The 22938-nt window shown below is 52.0% G+C and overlaps 1 protein-coding gene across 1 annotated transcript in view; it reads left to right on the top strand.

The window, feature by feature from the left end:
* Nucleotides 1-19539: 19539 nt before the first annotated feature.
* The window catches only part of MMP17 (matrix metallopeptidase 17), a 65536-nt gene continuing 62137 nt past the window's right edge, over nucleotides 19540-22938 (top strand). The window contains exon 1 of the mRNA XM_056324912.1: nucleotides 19540-20129. Within this exon, the coding sequence (XP_056180887.1) occupies nucleotides 20001-20129 (129 nt within the window). The 5' untranslated portion in view covers nucleotides 19540-20000. The remainder of the gene's footprint in view (nucleotides 20130-22938) is intronic.

The raw sequence follows: 22938 nt of genomic DNA, 5'->3' as shown, positions 1-22938 counted from the left end.
TCCAGGACAGAGCTCCCACGAAGGGCTGAAACTCGTGCAGTGCTGCCCACCGACCTGACGAAGACATCCTAATAGGGTCAGGTGGGGGGGGAAATGGAGCAGGGCAGGAAACCTGTGCTGGGCACAGCCAAGAGCCAGTGGTGGGGGTGGCTTGAGATGGGACAAGATGCTCTGTGACTGTCTGTGGGGTAACCAGGAGCCCTCTGCTCAGCACCAGGGAAAACCAGCCATCCAGCCTGGCTGCACCTCTGTGATCTGCCTTCAGGTGTGCTGGGAAAGAGAGGGGAGCAAAAGGCACAATTCAACCCTCCTTTGTGTTTCAGGAACAATTATAAAATGCAAATGTTAGGAGCCTGACTCTGTGACACCAGGCTCGGGAGAGCAGTTGAATGCTGCAGTCTGCTGTCATGCTCCGGTACCGACTCACTCGCTTCTCCCCGCTGAATTAGTAACTTGTTTGCTCAGGCTCTGCAAGGTGGCGATTGCTGGAGCTCTGGGGTGTTGCGGCAGCTAGGAAAGGTCAAGACAAAACCTCTTAGCTCAGTATCTGGTTTGCTTGTCATGACCTGGGCTGACAGGGCTGTCCTGTACTCTTAAAACACACACCCCCACCCCAAACCCCTACAAAGCCCATTGAGCAAGGGATCAGAAGAACCTCCAACACAACTGACCTGTGCCACTAAACTTCCACTTTAGCCTCACTACCAGTGCTCGGATTTATCACAGCCATTTCCCCCACCTCCAGACCTGTTGCTTACGCTGGGAGCAGAGATGCGATGGTACCCAGAAGATGCTCAGGGTAACTGGGGATCTGAGAAGATACTTCAGTCTGTGGCCGGCTAAGAGTCCTCAAGTGGTCACAGAATTAAGACTTGTACCTTAAGTACCTGAAAGTCTCATCAAACAGAACCTGTTCATGTGGGATTTGCAATTTACGTTGAAGTCTCTGCATTTAACCCTTAGACCTTTGGGTATCAGGCTGATGTGCCCACTCTGAGGATGGCTCCACAACACATTACATACCAGCTTGTCTCTTGCTGCTTTACAATAGCATTCAACGGGATTTAAATTAGCTTCAGCACTCTAATCGCATTGCTTTTATAACAGCAGCAAGATAACTCCCAGGCGTCAGTTATGTAGCCTCTGAGGGAAAGAGATTTCAGATGTGTTCAGCAGAAATGCACTGTGCGAGCCGTGGTTATAATTTCATTAACAGGATGCTGCACAGCTCCTACTGTGAGTCGGAGGAGATTAGCATTATAATGGGGATCAAGTGCCTTTCCTTGTGTTGACGCCACTCTCCAGCCTGCAGGAGGATGAGCTGTCAGGAGATGTGATTTTCAGACCCCTGGCCCAGCATTTGACCCCCACATCAGACTTGGAGAAGGCAGAGTGCTGCACCGCCTGCGGTCAGCCGGGGGCTGGGACGGTCGCTGGTGTCCTCTGCAGGGAGACCCCCCGGGCTCTGGCACCCGGCGCTCCGGGGCGGGAGGGTGCTCCCCTCCCAGGGAGGCCCCGGCAGCGAGGCCAGACCCCCAGCAATGGTCAAGCAGGGCACAGCTGCAGGGGGTGTTCAGTGGGGCATCACTGGGATGCTGTGAGGGAAGTGAAGAGCCGAGTACCAGCAGGATGTGCCTGCCACCCCTCACAGCCCCGGGCCCATGCTGTCCTGCTGTCCCCTGGCAGGAGTTCGCTCTGCGATGGCCAAGGCACGGCCCTTGCAGTACAAACCTTCGCTAGGTGCTCAGGCAGGCTCCGGCTGGATTTGGGCTGCTTACAGAGTCAAGAAGCCTAGATTGACTGTCTGGGCTCCTCCAGCATCCTGGAAATCAGCCACCTCCTCTCCTAGCATGGAGAGGCTTCAGCATGTCTGGCTCTTTGGATGGGCAAGTGGGTATCCTGGGGAAAGGGAAGCAGGGTGGGTATCCATGCAGTGCAAGCCCTGGATCCTTGCCAAAGAAGACTCACAAGTATTGACATTTAACTCCCCTCCTGCTTTGCAGACAGGGAAATGCAGCCCCAGCATGCTGGAGCTGTACAAGGCTGACATTTCCAAGAGCCTTGGACAGGTCTTGCTCAAATTACTGTGTTATCCCTGGCCGTGAGCACTTTGCCAAGCACTTGCAGCGCGCATCCTGTGGGAAACCCCAACCTTTGCATTAGCATCACTGACTGTGCATGTAGGAAAGACGCACAAAGCCCGTGATCTGCAGGCAGAAGAGCTGGGCCAGCCCAGCCAGGGTTCCCACAGCCCTGCCAGCACTGGCAGCCAGATCCCAGCCCCGCCACCTGCCATGGAACCGGCACAGACCCATCGACGAATTTCCATGGGATTGTTTCACCTTCATGTCACACAAGCGATGGGCGTTAACCACGCTACCACAGTGCAGGCGGGAGGCAGGAGCTTTCCTCTGACTTTGAGCAGTACCTGAGCATTCTTCGAGCTGACCACAGTGGCCCAGTCCAGGCACAGGCTGTGCACACATCGGCATACGTGTAACCCCCGCCGGGAGCAGCAGGCCCCTAGGAGGGAACAGGGACGCATGTAGGCACCAGCAGGCCCAGGGCACGGAGCTTTCTGTAGAAGGTATCCTATTGCTTTTTCAAGTACTCCAAATTTAAACAAAGTTTCTCTGGGATTTCTCCTAGAACTCCATAGCTTCTCCATTGCTATGGCACCATTTCAAGTCCTTTCATGTGCAGGAGGCCCCAAGGCAGTTGGTTTTACTGAGCAGATTTCTCACTTCATCATTTACTCCCATGGTTCATTTTCTTCAGCTTGTTTTATGCATTTCAGTTCGAAACAAGATTTAACTAAACCTGTCAGTGCCAGGTTCCGACCCAGCAGGTTGCCCCCAGCCTGGGACCCTCACCGGGGGCCATTTCCCCAGGAAGAAGGTGGCCTCAGCCCTGCATGGGCTGCAAAACCAGGGCTGAGCTGTCCCTGGAGGCATTTCCCACCTTCCAGCAGCACTGGGCACCACATAGCAGTTGAAATGGTCTTTGCCTTTGGGATATCTGACTTCTTTTCACAACTGCCTCTGCTGCTGGCTGCTCTGCACCTGATGGATGGGATCCCACCAAGGCTGCTGACCTCTCAGCCTTCCCCTGCTTGGCAGATGTTTCTTTTCCCTCCCAAATGAAACCATTCGGAAAGCCAAACTTTTAAAGGAGAGCTATAAAGCTTGACTCAACCCTCTTACTTCTTCAAAGAAAATAATATATTGAAATATAAAAGCACCCAACATCTCCGAGTATGCTCGCTGGCGGGGCAGCTGCCACCAGGAGCACGCTGCAGCTCCCAGGCAGCTCCCCCAGGAGCCGGGAGCCAGCCTTGTCCCAGCTCCAGTGGGACCTTCCCCAGCGGCAGCCCCCCAGCCTACCGCCCTGGGTGCCACCAGCGTGTTCTCCAGCCCAGCCACCCGGCCTGAAGTGTGCCTGAATTCCCATAAAACACAGCGACCGCCCTGACCATTCCATCCACCACCGGGGTCCTGAGGTCTATGCAGGGAAATGAGCCCGGCGAGGACCAGGATTTAGCCCCACATGTGCAAGGTGAGCTGCTAAACACGAGGCCGGCAGGAGCCTTGCTCAGGTTTTCAAGCAATGAAGCTGTAGAAAACTCCAGTTAATTTAAAGCCTTTTTTAAAAAATTATCAGCTCAAAGCACTTTAAAAAACAGAAAAAAAAGAAATTGGTGTGCTTGCTTTCACACCTATATAAAGGATGCAGCAATTTTGCTTGAGTACCTCATCAGCCTCCTAACCCATGCAGGTGGGGGTCTGTGCCCCACAGCAGGATTTTTCCTAAGCCACAGCTGTGGGTCTGTGTGGCTGGGGTTGCAGGTAGGGTCTGGCAGGGCTGATGCTTAATATGGAGGGGCTGGGGTTGGCTGGGGTTGGCTGGGGTCCGATGGGGTCCGATGGGGTCCAGCTGTTCTGGGCAGGGGCAGAGCCCCCGGTGTTGGTTGGAGATGGCTTAGGGCAGGCTGAGTGGTGGGTGCTCTCTCTGCCTTGGCTGGCTGGGCCCTGTGTGACAGAAGAGGGGTGGCACGGAGTGAGCGCGGCTGAGGGACATGGCACAGGTAAAACTAAACATGTGTTGTAGAGTTTCTATAGGTGTACTCAGTGTGAGGGTGAGATAGGAGGGGGTGATCTGGGGGTGCAGTTAGTAAGGGAGCAGAAAGTGAAGTGGCTCTGCTTTTTCAGGGTGGAATTTTTTTTTGAGGGGTGGGGTCTTCCTGTAAAGAAAAACTCTAAGAAAATGACTAACATTAAAAAGAAAAAAAACCTTTACTGCAAAGGAAGTTCCTTAAGCATCAAGCTCTCTCAGGTAAGAGAAATCTTTAATAACTGGTTTCTCAGCACTTCAGGAACTTTTTCTCTGTGAGCTCCATGCTGGGTTTCAGTGATGTGTTTCTTGTTGCATTTGTGGTTGCTCGGTTCTTTCTGGGTTTGGTGGCTGCTGTGGCGGTGGCAGGCTGGACTGCTGCTCCTTCCCTTGGGCGCTCCGGAGTAGTGGAGCCTCTACCCCTCCTGGGGGCTCCCAGTGTCTGAAACGAGACCTACCGTGACTGGGAATGGGTCAGACACCCACCCTGGGACGGGGTGACAGGGCCACAGCTCTGCCCGAGCGAAGGAGTGCCTGGGTGCTGGGAAGTCGCAGAAACCCCCACCTTTCACCCCCTCCTCCTTGTGCAGTTCTGGTGAACTAGAAAACTCCTACCAGGGCAGTTTTTCTTGTGGTGCTCAGGGCACTGCTGCCGGGGGTCGCCCCGGGCTGTGTGACACATTTCCCCCCTTCGGCCGCTCTGGAGCAGCGGGTGCCGTGTCCCGGTGGCAGGAGTTGCGGTGGCGGTGGGCAGCGCTGTGCGGGGGCTGGGGGCTGCGGGGCAGGAAGGCTCTGGGGCCGTTCCTGCGCGGGGCTAACCGGGGGCTGGTGCTGTGTTTCTGTGCGATTTGTGTACATAATCTGTAAAACTATGCGTGTTTTCCCCCCTCTCGGTCACCGCTGTCAGTAACAGGTTTCTCCCTGCAGTTTTTGAAAGAATTTCCAGCTCTTACGTGATGGCAAATTTTCAGTCCCCTTGATTGTGGTCATGTAGTTGATGGGGGCTGTGAGGGGAAAGGAAAAGCCTTGCGGGGTGTGTGTGTGTGTAGTGGAAACAGGAAAAAACCCAACAGCAGCAACAAAGCAGCACCTCAGCTGTGGGTGCAAAGCAGGGCCCTGGCGGGGCTGGCGGTGCTCCTGTCCCCCTGGCTGGGTGGCTCTGGCCGTGGTGGAGATGAGGAGCCTGGTGGGGAATGGTGCCCTGACACGTCCCAAACTGGCTTTCTGGGTGAGACGACGGAAGGTGCCATGAGTCTGTGACGTAAATCTGCGAGCAAGGAGCTGCTGCTCGGCTCCTGATTCTACAAAGTGCATGCGGCTGGCGTGGAGCGTCACTGAGTTCAAACACCTCCAGGCATGCAACAGGCACTGCGGCGGGCTGCTGCAGGGACTCCCTCCTTTTTATGGCTTGCACAAGCGTTGGAGGTGCAGCTCCCTCTCCTCCTGGTTGCTGCCTGGGAAGAGGTTCCAGTTTCCCTTGGCTCAGTCTTGCCCACATGAATGTGCCTGCAGCCGGAGCAAAAGCCTTTGTGCTCAGCCTCCCCTGCCCCTGCTTCTCCAGCAGCATCTGCCCGTGCTGTCACTTGTTTCTCTGGGACACTGCCACCTCCAAATCCTGCCTCCATCCTTCCTTCCCACCCACACAGGTTTCTTGGAGCCCAAGCATCCAGTGATGGGAATCACCTGGATTTGAGAGAGTTCCAGGGAGAGACCCAGGTTCCAGAAACTGCTAAGCATCCAGCAAAGCCTGGCACAACTGAAATGTGCTTTTTCCTGTGGCTAAGCTTGGGGTCAACTGGCATGTGAGCCGTGTCAGGGCATCTGCCTGACTCCTAAATGATTTATTAATGCTGAAAATATGCTCAGCTGGTCTTTTTGTTTGAATTTCTTTTTTTGTGGCATAAATCTGTTATCTGAAGCCCCAGGGCTGTGCTCATCACCTTGTGCTGGGTTGACACAACGTGCTGTCCCACCTGGCAGTGGCTGGGAAGAGCAGCAGCCCCTCTCCAGGAGGGTGGTGGGCACCTGTGGGGTCACACCACCTGCCTTGGGCTGCTGAAGGAGCCCACCTGGCTGGGGCAGTTACATGCGCCTCCCTCCCCTGCCGTGAGGGTTTGTGAAGAGAGAATTTCTTGCGCTTGATAGGGATTTTGTGTCTGGACTCATGCCAAATAACCAGGCTGCCTCTGAGCAGGTCGGGGGTGTGCGGGGAGTCACATCGTTCCCGGCTCCCAAGGCACAGGAGCCGCGGGGTGGTCTCGGGGGCATCGCCTGGTGAATGTCAGCCCGGCGGCACTTGGGGAGGTACAAAACCTCCACCCAAAGCACCTGTGAGTGCCTGGCTATAGCCTGGTCCAACTCCATTGCTGGGACAGGCTGGCTGTCCCTTTGGTATGTGCTGGCTAATGGCAAAACACTAATGTGTGGGTGCGATGATGCCTCTGCTGTGAGTACTCGGTGTAAGCTCTTTTCAAGCGTTGCAATTGCTGCCCAGCTGGGAACAAGGTGGCTGAGGCAGGTCCCTGGGAGCTCCTGGGCTCAGGTGGGCACCAGGAAACCTGCAAATCAGCTGGTCTGCTGGATCCAGACACGTGTGGGGTCTTTGGTGTTACAGATGTCTGTTTACCCACACTTCAGCTCCCAGCACGGGGCTAGTCGCTGACTGTGGTGTGTGGAACTGCATTGCTCCCTGCCCAGCAGCTCTTCGGTTAGATGGTCCTCTAAAGCATCATCAGGGCTCCAGCAAGCCTCCTGCTTGTGATTCTGATACACAATGGAAATATTCCTGCTTTTTAGTTAGCTGTAGTCAGTCACTTGAGTTTATGGCCCATTTGGGAAGGTGAATGCCTTCTCCTGGCTCCCCTTTTCAGCCTCTCTTCAATCTCTTTGCTGATGGTGCATTCAGCAGCTCTCTTCCCACTGCCCACAGGCAATAGCTACTAAAATGATACATCTTCTACTACAACCTTTTGAAATAAATGGTTCTATTTTAACTGTTAAATCTCTGTGGCTGTCTTTTAAGCATTAGAATGAAGGAAAAGTGTTTTATTTTGGCAAGATTAGTTAAGGGGGGGAGGGGGAACACAAGAAATTATCTTAATTTCTCTAGTTATCAAGGACAGTGGGGTTTTGGGATTTTTTTTTTTTTTTGCTAGTTTCTACAAATAAAACACTTTTATCTGTCAAATACCCTGTGGATACAATGCGGTGCCTTTCTCATTCTAAGCAACTGCTTGCCTCCCTTGGCACAAAGGGGTCTTTTCTGCCTTTAAAGTCATTGCAGCAACCCCTGTGATGCTCTGCTCTTCAAGCAAATATCAGGCGAAGCAGACAGGCAGGACATGGCTAAGTTTGAAAACAGTTTTATGTGTTCTGAAGCAGCCATCCTTAGGCATGTCTCTGGGGCAGGAGGTGTGATGAATTTGAAATCGGACCTCCACAGGCCTCCTATTTTCCAAATAGGGTTGGTTGTTGTTTGTTTGTTTTTTTTTTTTTTTAAGGCTAAGGAAATACTATATATTCTTTTCTTTTTTTTTTTTTTTTCCACTATAGGGTAAGCTTGTCAGAGGGATACAGTAGCTTTCCCACGCTTACTATCTGTGTGCAGAGCAAAGTATGTGAAAGATAGATGTCAGGAGAGCTGCTTATTTAGTCAAGGACTCTTATCTTCCCACGGTACCTAAGATGTTCCTGATCCCACAGGAAATACATAAAGATCAGTGAAACATCACGGGCACCAGCAAATACTGCTTTGCATTAATCATATTCTGATTTCTACTTCTTGGGTATTTTCCCTCCTCCTTTCCCTACGCTAAGCACAGCACCATCTAGGCTTGGCTGGTGGTCTCAGTGAAGCATGTGCCCTTTGGGAGCCACCAGAGTCCCATGGGCCAGCACACCTCGTGGGAAGGGGCCCTTGGCTGGTTGCCTTGGGTGCTGTATATGTCGGGCTTCTTTCAGCAGCTCCTTTCTTTTTCCTTTCTCCTACTTTTGCCCTTTTTGCATTGCCACCCATCTCTACCTGTCCCTTGAATCCAGCTGCCCCTGGGTCAAGAGAGACAAGCAGGCTCCTGGCTGGTGACCTGTGCTGCCATGCAGGGCCATGGCAGGGTTGGCTGGTCCCAGATGGTCCCCCTGCCCTGTTAGCCCCAGTAGGTCCCTGTCCCACCAGCCCTGCACCTGCTGCCCCCCGAGTGCTGCTCCAGGAGGGACGAGAGCAAGCTCTATTGCAGCCACTCTTGGAGGGACTACAAAGTGCCACTAATTGAAGGAGCCACAAATGCATGCAAACTCCTGTGCTGAACTAGCACTCCTGCACAAATTAAATTACAAGTAGGAATAAACCTAATTGTATCAGACAGCAATTAGTACAGCTTTACTGTCGGGAGACAGCCGGCTGGCCCTGAGCAGGGGAAAGTTGCTTCTGTCCCCTGGGAGGGGATTTGTGTGCTCGGAGAGCTCCTGGGGGGTGGCGCCTGGGATAATGTGCATCGCTGTGGGCAGGAGGGGGTGTCTGAGGTGCTCCATTGCATCACACCCCTCACAAAGCTCCCACCTGTCTCCCCTGCCAGCTCCCACTTGCAGGGCACGGCTGAGCCGAGCACCATCGGCCACTGGTGTGGATCAAGACCAGGGTATTTCTTGGAAGCCAGTGGATGTGAGACCCCAGACCTTGGGTGTAGCAGCCTGATTTCTTTCCACAGGCACGTTACCATATTAACTGAACATCTCCTGCTCTGTCCTGTACCTTCCTCAGGAAGCCTCTGACAAACGGTGCTGCTAAGTCTGGGTGACTGGGGGCTGCTGGTTGTGCCCAATCTCACGTGGCATCTCCAGGCTAAAGCATCCCCTGCTTGTCTGCCTTCTCCGCCCTGCTCCCAAGCAATGTAACTGCCCGTTCTTGGGACAAAACAGGGACGATAATGAACAGAGGCAGACCGTTCTGAGCCTCCTGTCCACCGACAGCTGTCTTCTGACAGTTCAGCTGCCATGAGTTCAGGTCTGTATCACTTGGCACTGAGGCTTTAGAAACCCCAAACTCAATTGACTGAGGATTTGCAAGAGCTAGACCCTAGTCCCCTCGTTCAAGCTTTAGTAACATAGGGAATTAGTGGTTAAGTATTGGACAATTTAAAAATAATAAAACATTTCTCTAGTGAAGCTTAAAAAAAAGAAGGCATTTGATTGTACTTTGATTAAGCAGAGAGAGAGGCTGTATATAAAGCATCCCTTTGGACATCTTGCTGCTATAACCACCATAATAAAAGTTTGGTTTATGTAACAGCTTGCAATCTATGTAATGCACTTTAGTCTGCTGTGTGGACACAGAGCTGAGCTGTGCTGTGATTGCCAGGAGCTGTGGTAATCTGTTATTCTGAGGACACAAGGGGTAAATAAGAGCTTTTCTGTAAAGCAGGGAGACTTTTCAGTAAGACCTTTAATAGAGCAGTGAGATTTTTTGCCATATATACCTGGGCGTCATTGCAAACAGGAAGATTTACTGGTAGCTTCGAGCCAGAAGGTTCATGAACAATTTATTTCCAAAGCACTGTGCTACTGCCTATGTTTGTTCTTGGTAAAGAAAAACCATTCAGGGGGTTTTTTTCTGGGATGTGTCCCTGGGCCCTGTGTCCCCCCCTGGCCCCAGGTTTGATGCTGTTCTGTCTGCTGCAGCTTCAGCTTCTAATGCAACATAACGTCACTAGCTGCTTAGGACCCAGGGAGTAGAAAGGAGTCATCAAAGTTGAATTCTGAGAAATAATTAAGTTCCCAAAGTTGCTCCATAAATTACACTACTGTTTATTTCACATGGCTCTGACATACAGAGGCATAATCCTTCCAGTCTGAATGGGGCTTTCATTTTCATGCTTCATCAACCCAGGGGAGAGCAGAGTAAAAGAAGAATGTTCCTCCTGGGTCTTTGCCTTGTGTTTCTGGTAATGAAGCCTTCCTCTGCCAACTGCAGCCACTTACTTCTGGCCGTGATGGAAACCACCAGGGGTGAGGATAGCCACAAAGGCAAAATGCAGGTTTTGCCACCAAGAACAGGTTTCATATTAAGCATTTGCCTTATTTAACTGATGCTCTCCCTGCAGGCTCAAGCAGGGAGGACTGATCGAGCAGGTTAAACTCACCATTGGTTGTAGTTTTGCTGAGAAGGTCTAGAGGAGGCTATGGAGAGAGAAGCCTTGCAAGTATTGATTTGTTTGCATTTGATGCACTGGAATAGCTTTGCTTGAGAGAAGCAGGGTCGTTCTGTTAAGGCATTAGCAAGGAAGCAGCAGCACTGGCAGCTGCCCTTAGCTTGTGCTTAGCTCTGCTAAGGGCCATGTTAGGTTTGTGGGCAATGTATTTCCTATAGATGAATTGTTTATAGCAAGAAAAAGCCCTGAATTTGCAACACTGGCTCCAGAATATCCTTGGGTTTTGCTGACGTTTCAGAACAGGTTCCGTGGTTGCCAGCTGGGCTTTGCAACGGGCCGGGCCAGGGAAAACTCCTGGATGTGCAATTTGGTAAGTGTTCAGCTCTGAATCCGAACAAGAGACTTAAACACATCTTAATGGTTTGTACTGGCTCTGGTGGAGCCCCGTAGCAGCCCTTACGGAGCTGTGCTCGTGTTGGTAGCTAGAACGGTGGTGGTGATGCACCAGTGCTTTGGCTGCGGCTGAGCAGGGCTGGCACAGTATCAGGGCTGTCTCCCCAGCCTTCCCCCCCCCCCGCCCCCCCACCAGTGGGATGGGGGTGGGCAAGATCCTGGGGTGGGGGGGACATAGCCAGGACAACTGACTCAAAGTGACCAAAGGGATATTGCGTACAGTGTTATGTCTGCTTGGATGTAAAAGCTAAGAGAAAGGAGGAGGAGGAGGGGGCATTCGTTATTTATGATATTTGCCTTCTGAAGCAAGTGTTACACAAACTGAAGCCCTGCTTCCCGGGAAGTGGCCAGACGTTTCCCGCTGGTGGGAAGTAGAGAATAATACCTTTCATTTTCCTTCACTTCCACGCGTGCAACTTTTGCTATTGTTTCATTAAACTGCCTTTATTTTAACCCACAATATTTTTTCATCTTATTTTCTCCCCCCTGTTCTGCTGGGGAGGGGAGGAGAGTGATAGAGCATCTTGGTGGGCACCTGGCCTTCAGCCAAGGTCAACCCACCACACAGTTCTTTGCTTACCGGAGAAAAAGTTGAATTTGAAGATTCAGTCTCCTAAATCCTGTTATATAGGGTAAGCAGCTGGGACTGCATCTCTATGAATGCAACAACGGCCTTAGACTAACGGCTGATTTTCTTCAGCTCTTGAACCTCACGAAGATCTTAAAGGCAAGAAGATCCAGGTCAGATGAAAAGCAGAGGAAATAAAATATGAAACAAGACTAGGAAGGCCATCAGGAGACTGTTCTCGATCTTTCTGCAAGACAGTGGCCCGCCGTGCCTGAGCTGGTTCTGAGAGCCTCTTGGTCTAGTAGTGGGGATCCCACAGCCTTCCCGGGCAATGGGGCTCAATATTTCACTGTTCTTACCGCTTCCTATAATTGCATCTTCTGGTTCATTCTCCTTTCCGATTGCCCTGTCATCACAGACAGTTTCCTTCCTGCCTCTTCTTTTCTGGTAACACTTTCCCTTGAAAAGATGGGTATGGTGAGTCTTAAGTCCCTTCCCACAGAACACCTGAATGCTTTTTGTTGCTCTCTGTTGAACCCCCATCCCTCTAGAAGTGAGGTTCCCAGAACTAAAAGGTGAAGGACACCAGGATTTCTCCAGAGTTAAACCCAGGACTCTCGGCACCTGAAGAAGCTGTTGGCCTCCAAGAGGAGCAGCCAGGGCTGAGAAGAGAACACTGATCTCGGTGGGGAGCGTGGCATAGCACTGCAGTCAAACCTCCTTGATTAGGGACTTCAAGGAACTGGCAGGGTGATATAGGAAGGGTTGGGCAGAGGAAGGATTTTGGGGCAAACCGGGAAGAGGCATGGCACAGAGAGCAGAGCAAGGACCAGAGATTGGGGCAAGCACCCCTGGTGCAGCATGTGCCGTTGGCAGGTGGGGGTTGCTGCAGCCCCGCGTGCAGCTGAGGTCTGTTGGCTTGTCACCCATGACCCTGTGACAGAAACTGCTGCATTACAAGCTTTGCTGACCTTGCCAGCAAAATCCCCCGGATGTCTGAACCAGCTCTCTAGAAAGGTTGCCAATCAACATGTCATACGTTGGAAGAAGATATATGGCTAGGTTGAATTGATGAGATGTTGTGCCATTACTGAAGAGCCTATCTGCCTCTGTAGGATACAGTGTATGTGTGCATATAACTGATTGCTGACTTTTGATGGATGTCACATAATTTGCTGTCTTCTGACTGACGGAAAGCACAAACACTTATTAAAGCATTATAAAAGCTTGTCAAAGGTTTCATGGTTTTCCTAAGCCAAAGGACAGTCTGTTGCATTTAAATAATGTTAAAATCAGTATTTTTTTTCCCTGTAAAACTCCATCAAATTCTAGTTTATACCTTTTAATATTTTTGTTGTTGTTGGGCTTTTTTTTTTTAGTAAAGTGACTATGTTCTGCTTCTTGCTAATTAACCTCTGAACTTCGCTTCACCGTTTAAAAAAGACAGTGCTTGAAACGATGTTAATGTTATTAAAAAGCAATGGGAATAAAGATGGGAATGCTGCTAGTGAAGAGAGAATTACACTTTAGTGTGCTTTACCATGGCAGTCTGGCCCGTCCCTGTGCCTGGCTCGCCATTACAGGATCTTGATTGAGGTTTTGCTGTATCGGTGAAACTTGCAGCAAAGCTAAGCCTGGAGAACACGTGCCTCTTTCATGGGTGTTAATGCTTTAAACACTGTTCTGTGAGAAGTATATGATGCAGTGGGGAGGCAGAAGTGGCCAGTGTTGTGCAGTGCAGCGTGTGCCTGCATCTGCTTGGTGGCAATGTGGCTGTGAGCTGAGTACTTAGATGTTGTGGCCATCACTGACGTTACTGTAGCGTCAAGGGACTCCAGCAGTAGATGAAGATGACCTTGTGTTAGGTGCCTCACAGACTTGGGAAAAAGAGCTCTTGTATCCAGGAGAAAATGCAAAACAAGGCACAACTGCTAGCAACGGAGATGAAGGAAACTGCAAAATAGTACCGCTTAGCTTCTTGGAGCATCATTGTGTTAGAAAAAATTACTCCCAGGGGTGGTCCTGACCTTATAGGGTGTATTTATAGGCAGAGGGAGGATACCATGGCTGACTTGGGTTTGCTTAGAAGGAAAAAATCCCAGGCAGAAGAGACAGTGTGGAAGCAAGTGTGAGTGTGGTGGTTTGTGAGCCTAGCGAAGGAAGAGAGAGGCTGGTTTTAGGGCCAGCTGGAGGATGGAGCCGATTTCTTGATGCTAAATGAATAATAAAAGACAAGGCCGGGTCATCTGTGAAGGCCTTGGAAATAAAGACAAGTAGCTCGTGTCTGATCCAATAGATGGAGTTCAGCAGAGCACTGCTGGGGCAGGGCTGCAGAGCGATGGCCAAAGCGACGGGCTTGGACCAAGCCCACTGCAACTGCACCTGACGCAGGGACCCATGGGGCAGGGTGGTTGGGGAGATGCAGGGGCCCAGCCGCAGGGAGAGGCGAGCGGGGGGAGCTGCGGCTGCTTGGGGAGCCAGGGAAGGCTGCATTTTTCAGGTGTTATGTTGGAGAAATCTGCAAAATTTAGACCTTAAAGTGAGTTAGAGAGGTCTAAGCCATGTTGTTAGAGGACTCAAGTGGGATGAGCTCTTCGGGGAGGTGGTTAGTGCAGCCTTGGCTGGCGGAGCTGGCAGGCAGATGGCCCCGAGATGCTGGAGATCCTCTGTGCCGGCGCGTGATTATGCAGAGAACAAAACCCCATGGCCATGAGCACCGCAAGCACCTCTGCAGCATCCCTCCACTCCGGAGCCCTGGCCTGCAGGAACACTGATTTCCCCACCCCTTCTAATTTTGGCTTCCCTCCTTTTGTACAAGGTATTGAAGAAATGTCAGTGGGTTGGTTTTACAGTAAGAGAACAAGGAAGCAAAAAAAGCTGCATGCTCCCAAGCCTTCTGTAAATGCCCTGTTTGATTTCATTTTTGCCCATGGAAAAAAAAATAATTCTAAACTTCCCATGAGTAATAATTAACATATATGTGACTAGGTGTTTACTACTGGTCTCAGAAAAGTGATTGATTATTATTTTTTTTTCATTATCATTGGTCACCCATCAGTCCTAAAAGTAGGCAAGCAAATAAGTAGTGTCTGAGCGATATTACTTACAAGCAAGCAAATTAGATTCTGGTAACTGATTTTCCCATGGCTACCAAAGCTTCTAGGAGAACAGCAGGGTAGGATCATAAGTGTCCTCATTCTCACACTTCGCAGCATAAACCGATGCACTGCTCGGGCTCAGCAAGAAGCCCCTGCTATGTGGCTGCGCCTCGGGAGCACCGCGTGTGCTGGCTGCTCCCAGAGAGGGGGCACCGTGTCAGCCCAGGCCCCCACTCCACTGCGGCACTGCCTTTTGTCTCCCTGGTTGATAGGGCAGAAAATTATCATTTCTCAGCTTGCCAAAACATGAGCATCTGTAGCGATAGAACAGGGCAGAAGAAGCTGTAGAGTATCTACTGATAAGAATTGCTGCATAGTTAATGCAAAGGTTATTTTCAGTATAGCTGTGTAATTGGGAAATTAAATTGTCTGAATGTTGTCATACATGCTAATTATACTAAAGACACCAAGAGGAAAAACCTCCAGCTTGCGCATAGCACATACAGGCAGAAGATAATGACATTTTAAATTCCTGCTCACCATCTTGATGCACAAGGGTGAAAATATTTGAAGTATGTGCATTTTGGTTGGAATGCATGTGGAAAGAAAACAAATACAGTGCACTTGTTTACCGCTTTTCCCCAAACACTGGGGGACAGGCAGGCAGATCAGGGAAATGTGAACTTGCAAATCAGCTTTACTAGCACTTCTTGTTTTGCATAAAAGTTTTGTGCTAAAAAAGACTATAGGTATGGCGGTAAACGGCTGTCTGCTGTGTCTGTCAATTTGCTTGTTCTTACTTACAGATGATTGCAGTTATCTGTATTTTGTTGTTGTGCAAAGCAAATATTTTGGCTAAAATGTGTTGAAATGCTGTTTTAACTGAGTCATTCATTTGCAACAAATAAAGCATAAAGAATGCATTTTGGAAGCTACACTTAACAGAATTAAAATCATCATGCTGCTCCCTCCTTAAATAAATTCTATTCAGCAGCCTGCCTGGGTAATGAATGGCATGAAAACTCTATCTACCCCCGTATTGTTCTTATGGCATGAGCGTGGAGTTAAACCTGTGCCATTGAGGTGGTGTTTTTTATTGACTAAAGAGGAAAGAGAGAAAAAATATTCACAGTTCAGTCTGTTGTAACTGGGTTCTTCATATTGCCTAACTCTGCTCTCTGTAGCTGTAAGGAGCTGATGGCATCCATATGATCTGCCTCACTATATTGTGCACAGCTTCCACCTTTCCAAGGAAAGATGCACTTTCATTACATTCATTTGGTTAGAGTAACGTCAGCATAACTAGTCATATGCTTAAAGTTGAATATATGCCCTACAACAGTCTGAAAGTTTAGATCTTCTCTGACATTTCTTTGGACCTTGATGACCAGGCAGTGTTTTGTTAGAGGAGGTCTCATGCAATAAAATTAAACTACTAAGGGATCTCTCTTTGCTGTTCGTACATAGCATGGTTGTAGCATTTTTTGGTATTGTAATTTGTGACAGCTTTTGATTAATGCATAGAAATCTGCTGTCTTGTCTTTTACAAGTGCTTGCTAAAAATGTTTATAAATATGTTGGGAATTACATTGAATAGCTTTAGGGTATGGACAGAGCACCTACCCATCGAGCGTATATAATTATTCACATTGCAGGCTCTTGTGGTGCAAGACTGGCTCTGAGGTGCTGTCACAACACAGATGCTAATAACTAATACCTGGGCAGATGGTGAAACAGAGCAGGTATTGACAGCTGCAGAAGGCAGAGGATGGAAAATTCAGTGGGATTTGGCCACCTAAAAAGTCTGAGAGTTTTGTGGGGCTGTTCGTTTTCTTTGAAAAAAGCCTCAGCCAGATCTGCAGAACTCTTCAGCTCCTACCTTGCATGTGGCTCTGCTCCAGTCCCAGTTGGAGGAAGGTGCACGGATCACAGCCCTGGACCTGAGCCCATACCAAAGCAGCTGAGATGCAAGTGGGAATCCTGAGCCATGAGCTGAGGGGCTTCACTGAGCAGGGCCAAGGATGCCGCCAACCTCACCTAACTTCCACTGGCTGAAATGTTGCCCCCTGAAGCTGGTTGCTCAGGGTTCTCTGTCAGCAGGGGAGAGCAATGGGTGCTCTCCTGTCCCCATGCACACCTCTCCTTCTGCTGCACACAGGGGGAGCCAAGGCAGAGCTTGAGCACCTAAAGTTGCAGACAAAACTGTCCTGACCACCCAGGAGTTCAAAATTCCTCCACGCAGGCAAGCAGCTCTGCATCCAAGAAAGTGGGGAGCCCACCCAGCCCTCACTAACTGAGCTCAGTGTTAAAAGCCCATCTCCAGAGGACACATTTCCATCTGCCATGGAGCAACTGATGCTAAAGGATTCAAAATCTCAGTTTGGGCAGTGCTGCTCCCTCTCATAATATCTGCAGCTAGCTTAACGTTACAGTCCTTCCCAGCAGGGGCTGTTGCCAGGAATAGATGATACAAGACACTAATTTTAATTATTTTTTTTCCTTTTTTGACATTGCTTGGGGCCATCTGACCATCTGCTCTAATAAAAGCTGATCTACCCCAGCCAGGATAAAACTCATTCCTGGTATGCTGGAGGCAGGAGGCTGTGCAAAGGCTTGCTGGTGGGAAGCTGGGCTTCTGCACAGTGCTCTTCAGTGGGAGGCTGGAGCTGGCAGGTTGGGCCGAGTTTGCTGCAGCAAAATGTTCTACAAACACCCAAAACTGTGATCACAGCCCATGCCTGTATGTAATACATGTATGTGAGAAACAGCTGTGGGGAAAATATTCTCCTGTGATAGGCGAGTTTTAGTATATTCTACATTTGGTAAAAATGGGTATACTCTTACATGTAATGCTATAGGAAAGAATCTAAAGGGACTGAAGTACATTTGATGTGGAGCAGCATCTTCCATTTGCCGTGCTGTCAATCCACTTAAAACACCCAGTCTGATAGAAACCGTGAAGATTTTGTCCCTGTTGTACTGTTGTGAGAGGATGAACTAGGAGGTGAAGAAAAAGTTGTAGCATGTGCCCTAAAACCTTGACCCCTTGAAATTAAGAGCAAAACTCTTCCAGCTGGAGTGGGCTCAGCCTTTATCTTTGGTCCAACAGCTCACAGGCTGCCCATGATGAACCTTTATCCTTCATTGCCCTCATTTGCAAAATGGAATTGAAGGTCAGGGTGGAGCATGCACCAGGAAGGCAGCTGAGGTAACCTTGCTGCTACAGGGTGGTGTGGCCAGCACAGGGAAGGTGGCACTGTGAGTACGGAGCTGCAGGCTGCCCAGCACGGGGACTGGGCTGGCATGCAAGATGTGCCACATGTTGGGACAGAGGGGTTTTGTGCTGAGCAGTCATAAGAGAGCCCCAAACCCCCAGGAAGTGTTTCCAGGTGCTGACACGTTTGTCAGGGATAACCCCAAACCCACTGCATGTCAGGGCACCTGCACTGGCAGTTTTCACCCTGGCAGGGTGGTCAGGGCAGAGACTGAGCACACCAAGGCTGCAGGCTTGTCCTCAGGGCTGAGATTTTGTGCTGCTGCTGCCCGCTGCTCCCAGCTGACGTGGCTGTGCTGCCTCTGCCTTCCTCCTGAGGATGGCTCCTAGCTGCCCACAGTCCTGTCAACTGCCAAGAGAAATGATCCCTAATAAGAAGAGATTCTGGAGCTGCTTAGCAGGAAATTACTACATGTGATGTTGCTAAGCAATGTCAGGCTGGCCTGACTGCCCAGGGTAATGTTTCTCTGCTGGAAAACCCAGGAGAGGTCCAGGGGTGCTGGGTGACTGCTGCTTTCTGCTTGGGGCAGTGGGATCTGAAATAGAGCAAGTAATAATCCTCATCTCATCGGGGCGCTGCGTGGTGGTTATCAGAAGTGAGAAAGAGATCTCCCCTGCCAGCAGCAGCACCTGCAGGGCAGACAGGATGAGGCAGGAGATGCGTGAAGGAGGAGTCCTGTAAAGGGGAGGGAGCCCACGCCCGGGAGATGGGGGTTTGTGGCAAGGTGGCCATGGGCAGATTTTCAGAGCAAAATGAAACATTGAGTGGGAGCAGCCAGCCCCATCACGTTGCAGCCGGGCACGGGGGGCTCCTGCCTTCTGCAACCGCCCCCCTCCCGCACGTGCTGACCCAGAGGCTGGGTGGGCTTTGCTCGTCATCTTAAGGAGCTGAACTTGGCCTTAGTAAGGAGCAAAGCTCTTGAGCTACAACAGACCTCTAGTTGGTGAGGCTCTGAGCCCTGCTGTCCAGTGGTTTTCCTTCCGATTTCTCTGGTGTCAGAGCAGTAATTCTGGCCCAGCTCAGGGGGACCCAGGGTGGTGTGAGCTCAGCTGTGGGAAGTGAGGTCTCCCTGTCAATTATCTCTAACCAGTTTCTTCTAGAAAAAGATTTCTTCTTTCCTCCCCCACTGCTTTGCTCAAGTCCTGTCTGATATTCAATATCTCCAGAAGCAGCTACGGTTGATTGCTGAATTAATCCATTTGTGCAGACGGTGCCATATCAATGTCCGTTCCAATTTTGCCCCAGCAGCACCTTGAAGCGTTTTTTTTTGTCTCTGCTGTTCTTCATTATTTCCATTTCTTACCCTTTTTTTTAAAAAAAAGAGAACATTTAAAATTTCCATTTTAAAACAACTTTGAAGCTCATTTCCAAAGCTGTTGAGTATATTAACGTGCTAATAGGAGGTGGGAAAGGCAAAGTCTGAAGTACATTTTCATGCTGAACCGGCTGGAGCTGGAGGTGTCAGGGTGTCCCCTGCCATCTGGCCTGTCACAGTGTGGCAGATTCACAGCTCCGGGAGGCAGGCTGCCGCGGCCAGCGGAGCCCGTTACGCAGCTCTTGGGGACCAGCGCCGGGACTGGGTGCTGCTGGGGGACGCACCGGCCTCCCGGTCTGCGCCCACGGCGCCTCGGGGAGCTCGGGGGCTCGGCTGGCGCTAAAGAAATGGTGGTGCCGGGGGAGAAGCGTGTCGGCAGCGCGGGACGCTCCAGCCGCAGGCGAACACAGCGCTGAGAGGGGCCGCAACCGGCCCCGGGTCTGAGCCCTCCCTGCGAGCCGCGCCGGGAGCGGTGCCGGTGCCCGGTGCCGGTGCTGCGCAGCGCAGCGCCGCGGCCAGACCGCGCTGTGCCGCCCCTCCCCGCCGGAGCCCTGACACCGCCTCCCTCATTACCATCCTTCCTCCTCCTCCGCCACCGCTGGTCGGGGCTCTCCGCCGGCCGGAGGCAGAGGGGTGCATGGCAGCCACGGCCCCGCGGCGGCCCCGGGCAGCAGCAGCCGAGACGCGCTCCGCTCCGCGGCAGCGCCCGAAGCAACTTTCTCGCTCCGCGGGGTGCGGGAGCGGGGCGATGTGACCCCGCAGCCGCCCCGGCGGCGGAGCCTCCCCGGCAGCGCAGCGCGGAGCGGAGCCCGCCCCCCCCCGGCGGCGCGGAGCAGAGCCCACCCCCGCCTCCCGGCCCGGCGGAGCGGCGCGGAGCGGAGCCCACCCCCCCGCCTGCCACCTCCCTCCCCGGCGGCGCCCGCAGCCCGGGGCGGGAGCGCGGATGCGGCGCGGAGCCCGGCGGCCCGGCGGAGCCCAGCGCGGGGCCGGGGCCGGGCCCTGCCGGGGGAGGCGGCGGGCGGCGCGGGGCGCGGGGGGATGCTGAGCCCCGCCGCCCGGCACCGCGCCCGCCGCCGGGAGATGCTCCTCGTGGTCGCCCTGTGGCTGGCGTGGCAAGAAGCGCCCGCGGCGCCGACCCCCGCGGCGGACGACATCACCCGGGGAGTTGTGAGTTACCTGCGACCCCCGCGACCCTCCGCTCCCCCCCCCAGCCGGCACCCGCCTCGCTGCCCCCCCGCTCGCCCCCCCGCTCCTCCCCCCGTCCCCGGGCATGGCCGGCCCGCGGCGCTGGGAGAGCCCCCCCGGCAGCAACGCTCCCCGGAGCACCCCGCCGCTCGGGCCCCCTTTGCAGCCAGTGCCCTCAGCTTGCACCCGCTGCTCGGTGCCCCTTTACACCCGGTGTTCACCCCCCAGCACTCTGCGTGGTGCCTCTCGCTGCATCTAGTGCCGCTCCCCACCCCCGCCGCGCCCAGGGCAGGGACTATTTACCCCCTCAGTACCCAGTGCCCCCCACCACTGCCCGGAACCCTTTTGGAGCCTGGCACCCCCCCTCCCTTCCAGCCGGTGTGCGGTGCGTTCCCTTGCAACCGCTGCCCCCCGCCCCCCCCCCCCCCCCCCGGTGGCTGCCCGCACGCCGTGCCCCCCTGCACCCACCACGCATCGAGGTGTGAAAATGCCCAACTTTCCCCCAGCCCAGCATCCGCGGGGTGATGGCCCCAGCAGCCCTCACACGGAGATGGTGGTTTCTGAGGCGCTGGGAGAGGCTGGCCTCCCTCAAGGGCTCCCTGCCTGCGGCAGAGCCACACAAACCCCTGCCAGCAAGCCCGGTAAAATGGCTCGTTTGGAGTAAGAGCGATCCCTGAGGGCCGGGACGAGCTCGGGGATGCGCTGGGGGCTGCTCTGCGCCGGCGGCAGGTGGAGGGTTGACTTCGTTGCGGTGGTCTGTGTGGGCATCCTTGTGGTCCGGCTTCTCTGCTCACAGGTGCCTGCTCGGTTTGCAGGAGGGTGACAGGTTTTAGCAAGCAGCGAGGGCTTGGGTCGTGTCCCTGCCAGGTCACGGTGCCAGCAGGTCAGCAGAGCTTCGCGCCGTCCTCTCGGAGAGGGGAGAAATGGAGGCTTTCCTCCTGGAGGAGGAAAAGTTTCTTGTAGCTGATACCAGCCGTAGCTCAGAGAAGCCCCAGGACTGTGTCAGACCTGGGTGTGGGAAAGCTGGCGGAGGCTGGGTGTGGGCAGCAGTCCTGGGGCTGGTCCCGCCAGTTTGGAGAAATTCCCTGAAATTCAGCGGATTTCAAATTGCTGCCTGTGTGCTGCTGTGAAGGAGGGAGGGAGGATTTGCAGCATGGCAGGGTTATCTAATGAGCAGGGCTCACATGGAGCAGTGCGCCAGGACGCTGCCTCTGCCGCCGAGGCTTGGCCACCGAGCGCGTGCTCTGGCTCGCAGGCTCCTACCCAAACACCTGCCGGGAAGGACAAAGCACACTGTTCCCCATCAGCTCCTAGCAGAAGGGAAAATGTGGGGGAAATAAGGTACGTCTGCATCGTTATGGTGTATTTGCTTTCCTCTAAATGTTAAAGCTGGAATTAATATTTCATGCAAACGGCGCATGAATTGGTGTATTCTGCCCCGATCAATTTGACTCAAGCTTTGTCTCTGACCTGCTTTTACCCTTGCTACCGTACATGTTGCACTCAGCTTTTACAGGCTAAATGTTAATACTCAAGAGGGCTCATTAGTTATCACTGACAACTTTCAGGCATTAAAGTACCTTTTTTTGTCCTGGACTGGATTTGAGCAGTAGCTCAAATGCTGAAGAGCTGTGGCAGTCTCGCAAAGCAAAAGGTGCCGGGGTTGGTGGCAGCAGTGCAGAAGTGAACTGCAGGAGCAGGGGATCAGGGAGTCCTACGTTAAGACCAAGCCCTATCTAGGCTGGGAAGTGCAGAGTGGATGGTCTCAGATAGGTGTCGGAGTGATTCCCCCCCTTCGGTGAGTGTGCTTGCTGGGGCAAATGTATCTCTCTGGCTCGAGACAGCGCTGAAGGGGATTGTGGAGAGGTTGCTGTGAAGCAGGTTTGTGCTTATGCCCTCTAATAAGCAGCAGGGAGCAGAAAACGCCAAGGTATTTTCAGAGGTGTTTGTCTAGAAAATACCACTGTGTGGGAAGCGAGAGTAAGAAGTATTATTTGACATCCACTTTATGAAGCAACTAAGAAATTAAAGATCTGTGATGCATTTCAACCAAATATTTGAAAACCAGGAAGCATGAAAGCATGGCAATAGAAAGCTCCGCTAACCTTTGAAAATTAGATCCAGCAATTCTCTGCTGTAAATAGAGCACAATGTCAACAGAGCCTTTACATCCCAAATACTCCCCTCTTGCAGCTGAGAGGCTTTCAGTGCCGAGCAGGACTGTGCCTCTGAGCTGTGTCCTCAGCTCCAGTCCTGCTATAGGGTTTGTTTTAAATGAAACAGTGATGCTGGGCCACATTAAAGTTCAGCAAAACGAAAGAGGGCTATAATTCAAAGGCAGTTCTTGTTAGAGTGCTGCCCAAAGCAATGTAATATTGAATGATTCTCCAGATTTCATTACTAGTGGAATATCCTGCCCAGTTTATAAATCTAGCTTGATTATTAATGTTTTTATTGTTCTCCATTAGCTACTCTAACAAAGAGAGCATAAAATAGCAGATGGAACGGAGCTTGACTTGAGTGTTTCCCTTGAATTTCAGTACATTGCTTTTGAGATTTACTACTTTGCATTTTGCACTGCTGCCTTTACAGTAACCCCCCCAACCCCTCCTCACTGCAGTGCCCAGCATTCACGAATTGCATCTTTTTATGGCTGTTGGGCTTGAGCGTCTCAGAGGTGTAAGCAGCAAAACTTTATATACATTAGTAGTAACCGAGTAATAAGAACTCTCACTTTGCTGGGCTTTGAACCAGGCCTGAAGGGAGGTCTGCCTTCAAGTTTTATTTTCCA

This window comes from Falco biarmicus, chromosome 1, assembly GCF_023638135.1.
Source record: "Falco biarmicus isolate bFalBia1 chromosome 1, bFalBia1.pri, whole genome shotgun sequence".
NCBI classification, from domain to species: Eukaryota; Metazoa; Chordata; class Aves; order Falconiformes; family Falconidae; genus Falco; species Falco biarmicus.
This window is presented reverse-complemented; position numbering and strand designations above follow the sequence as displayed.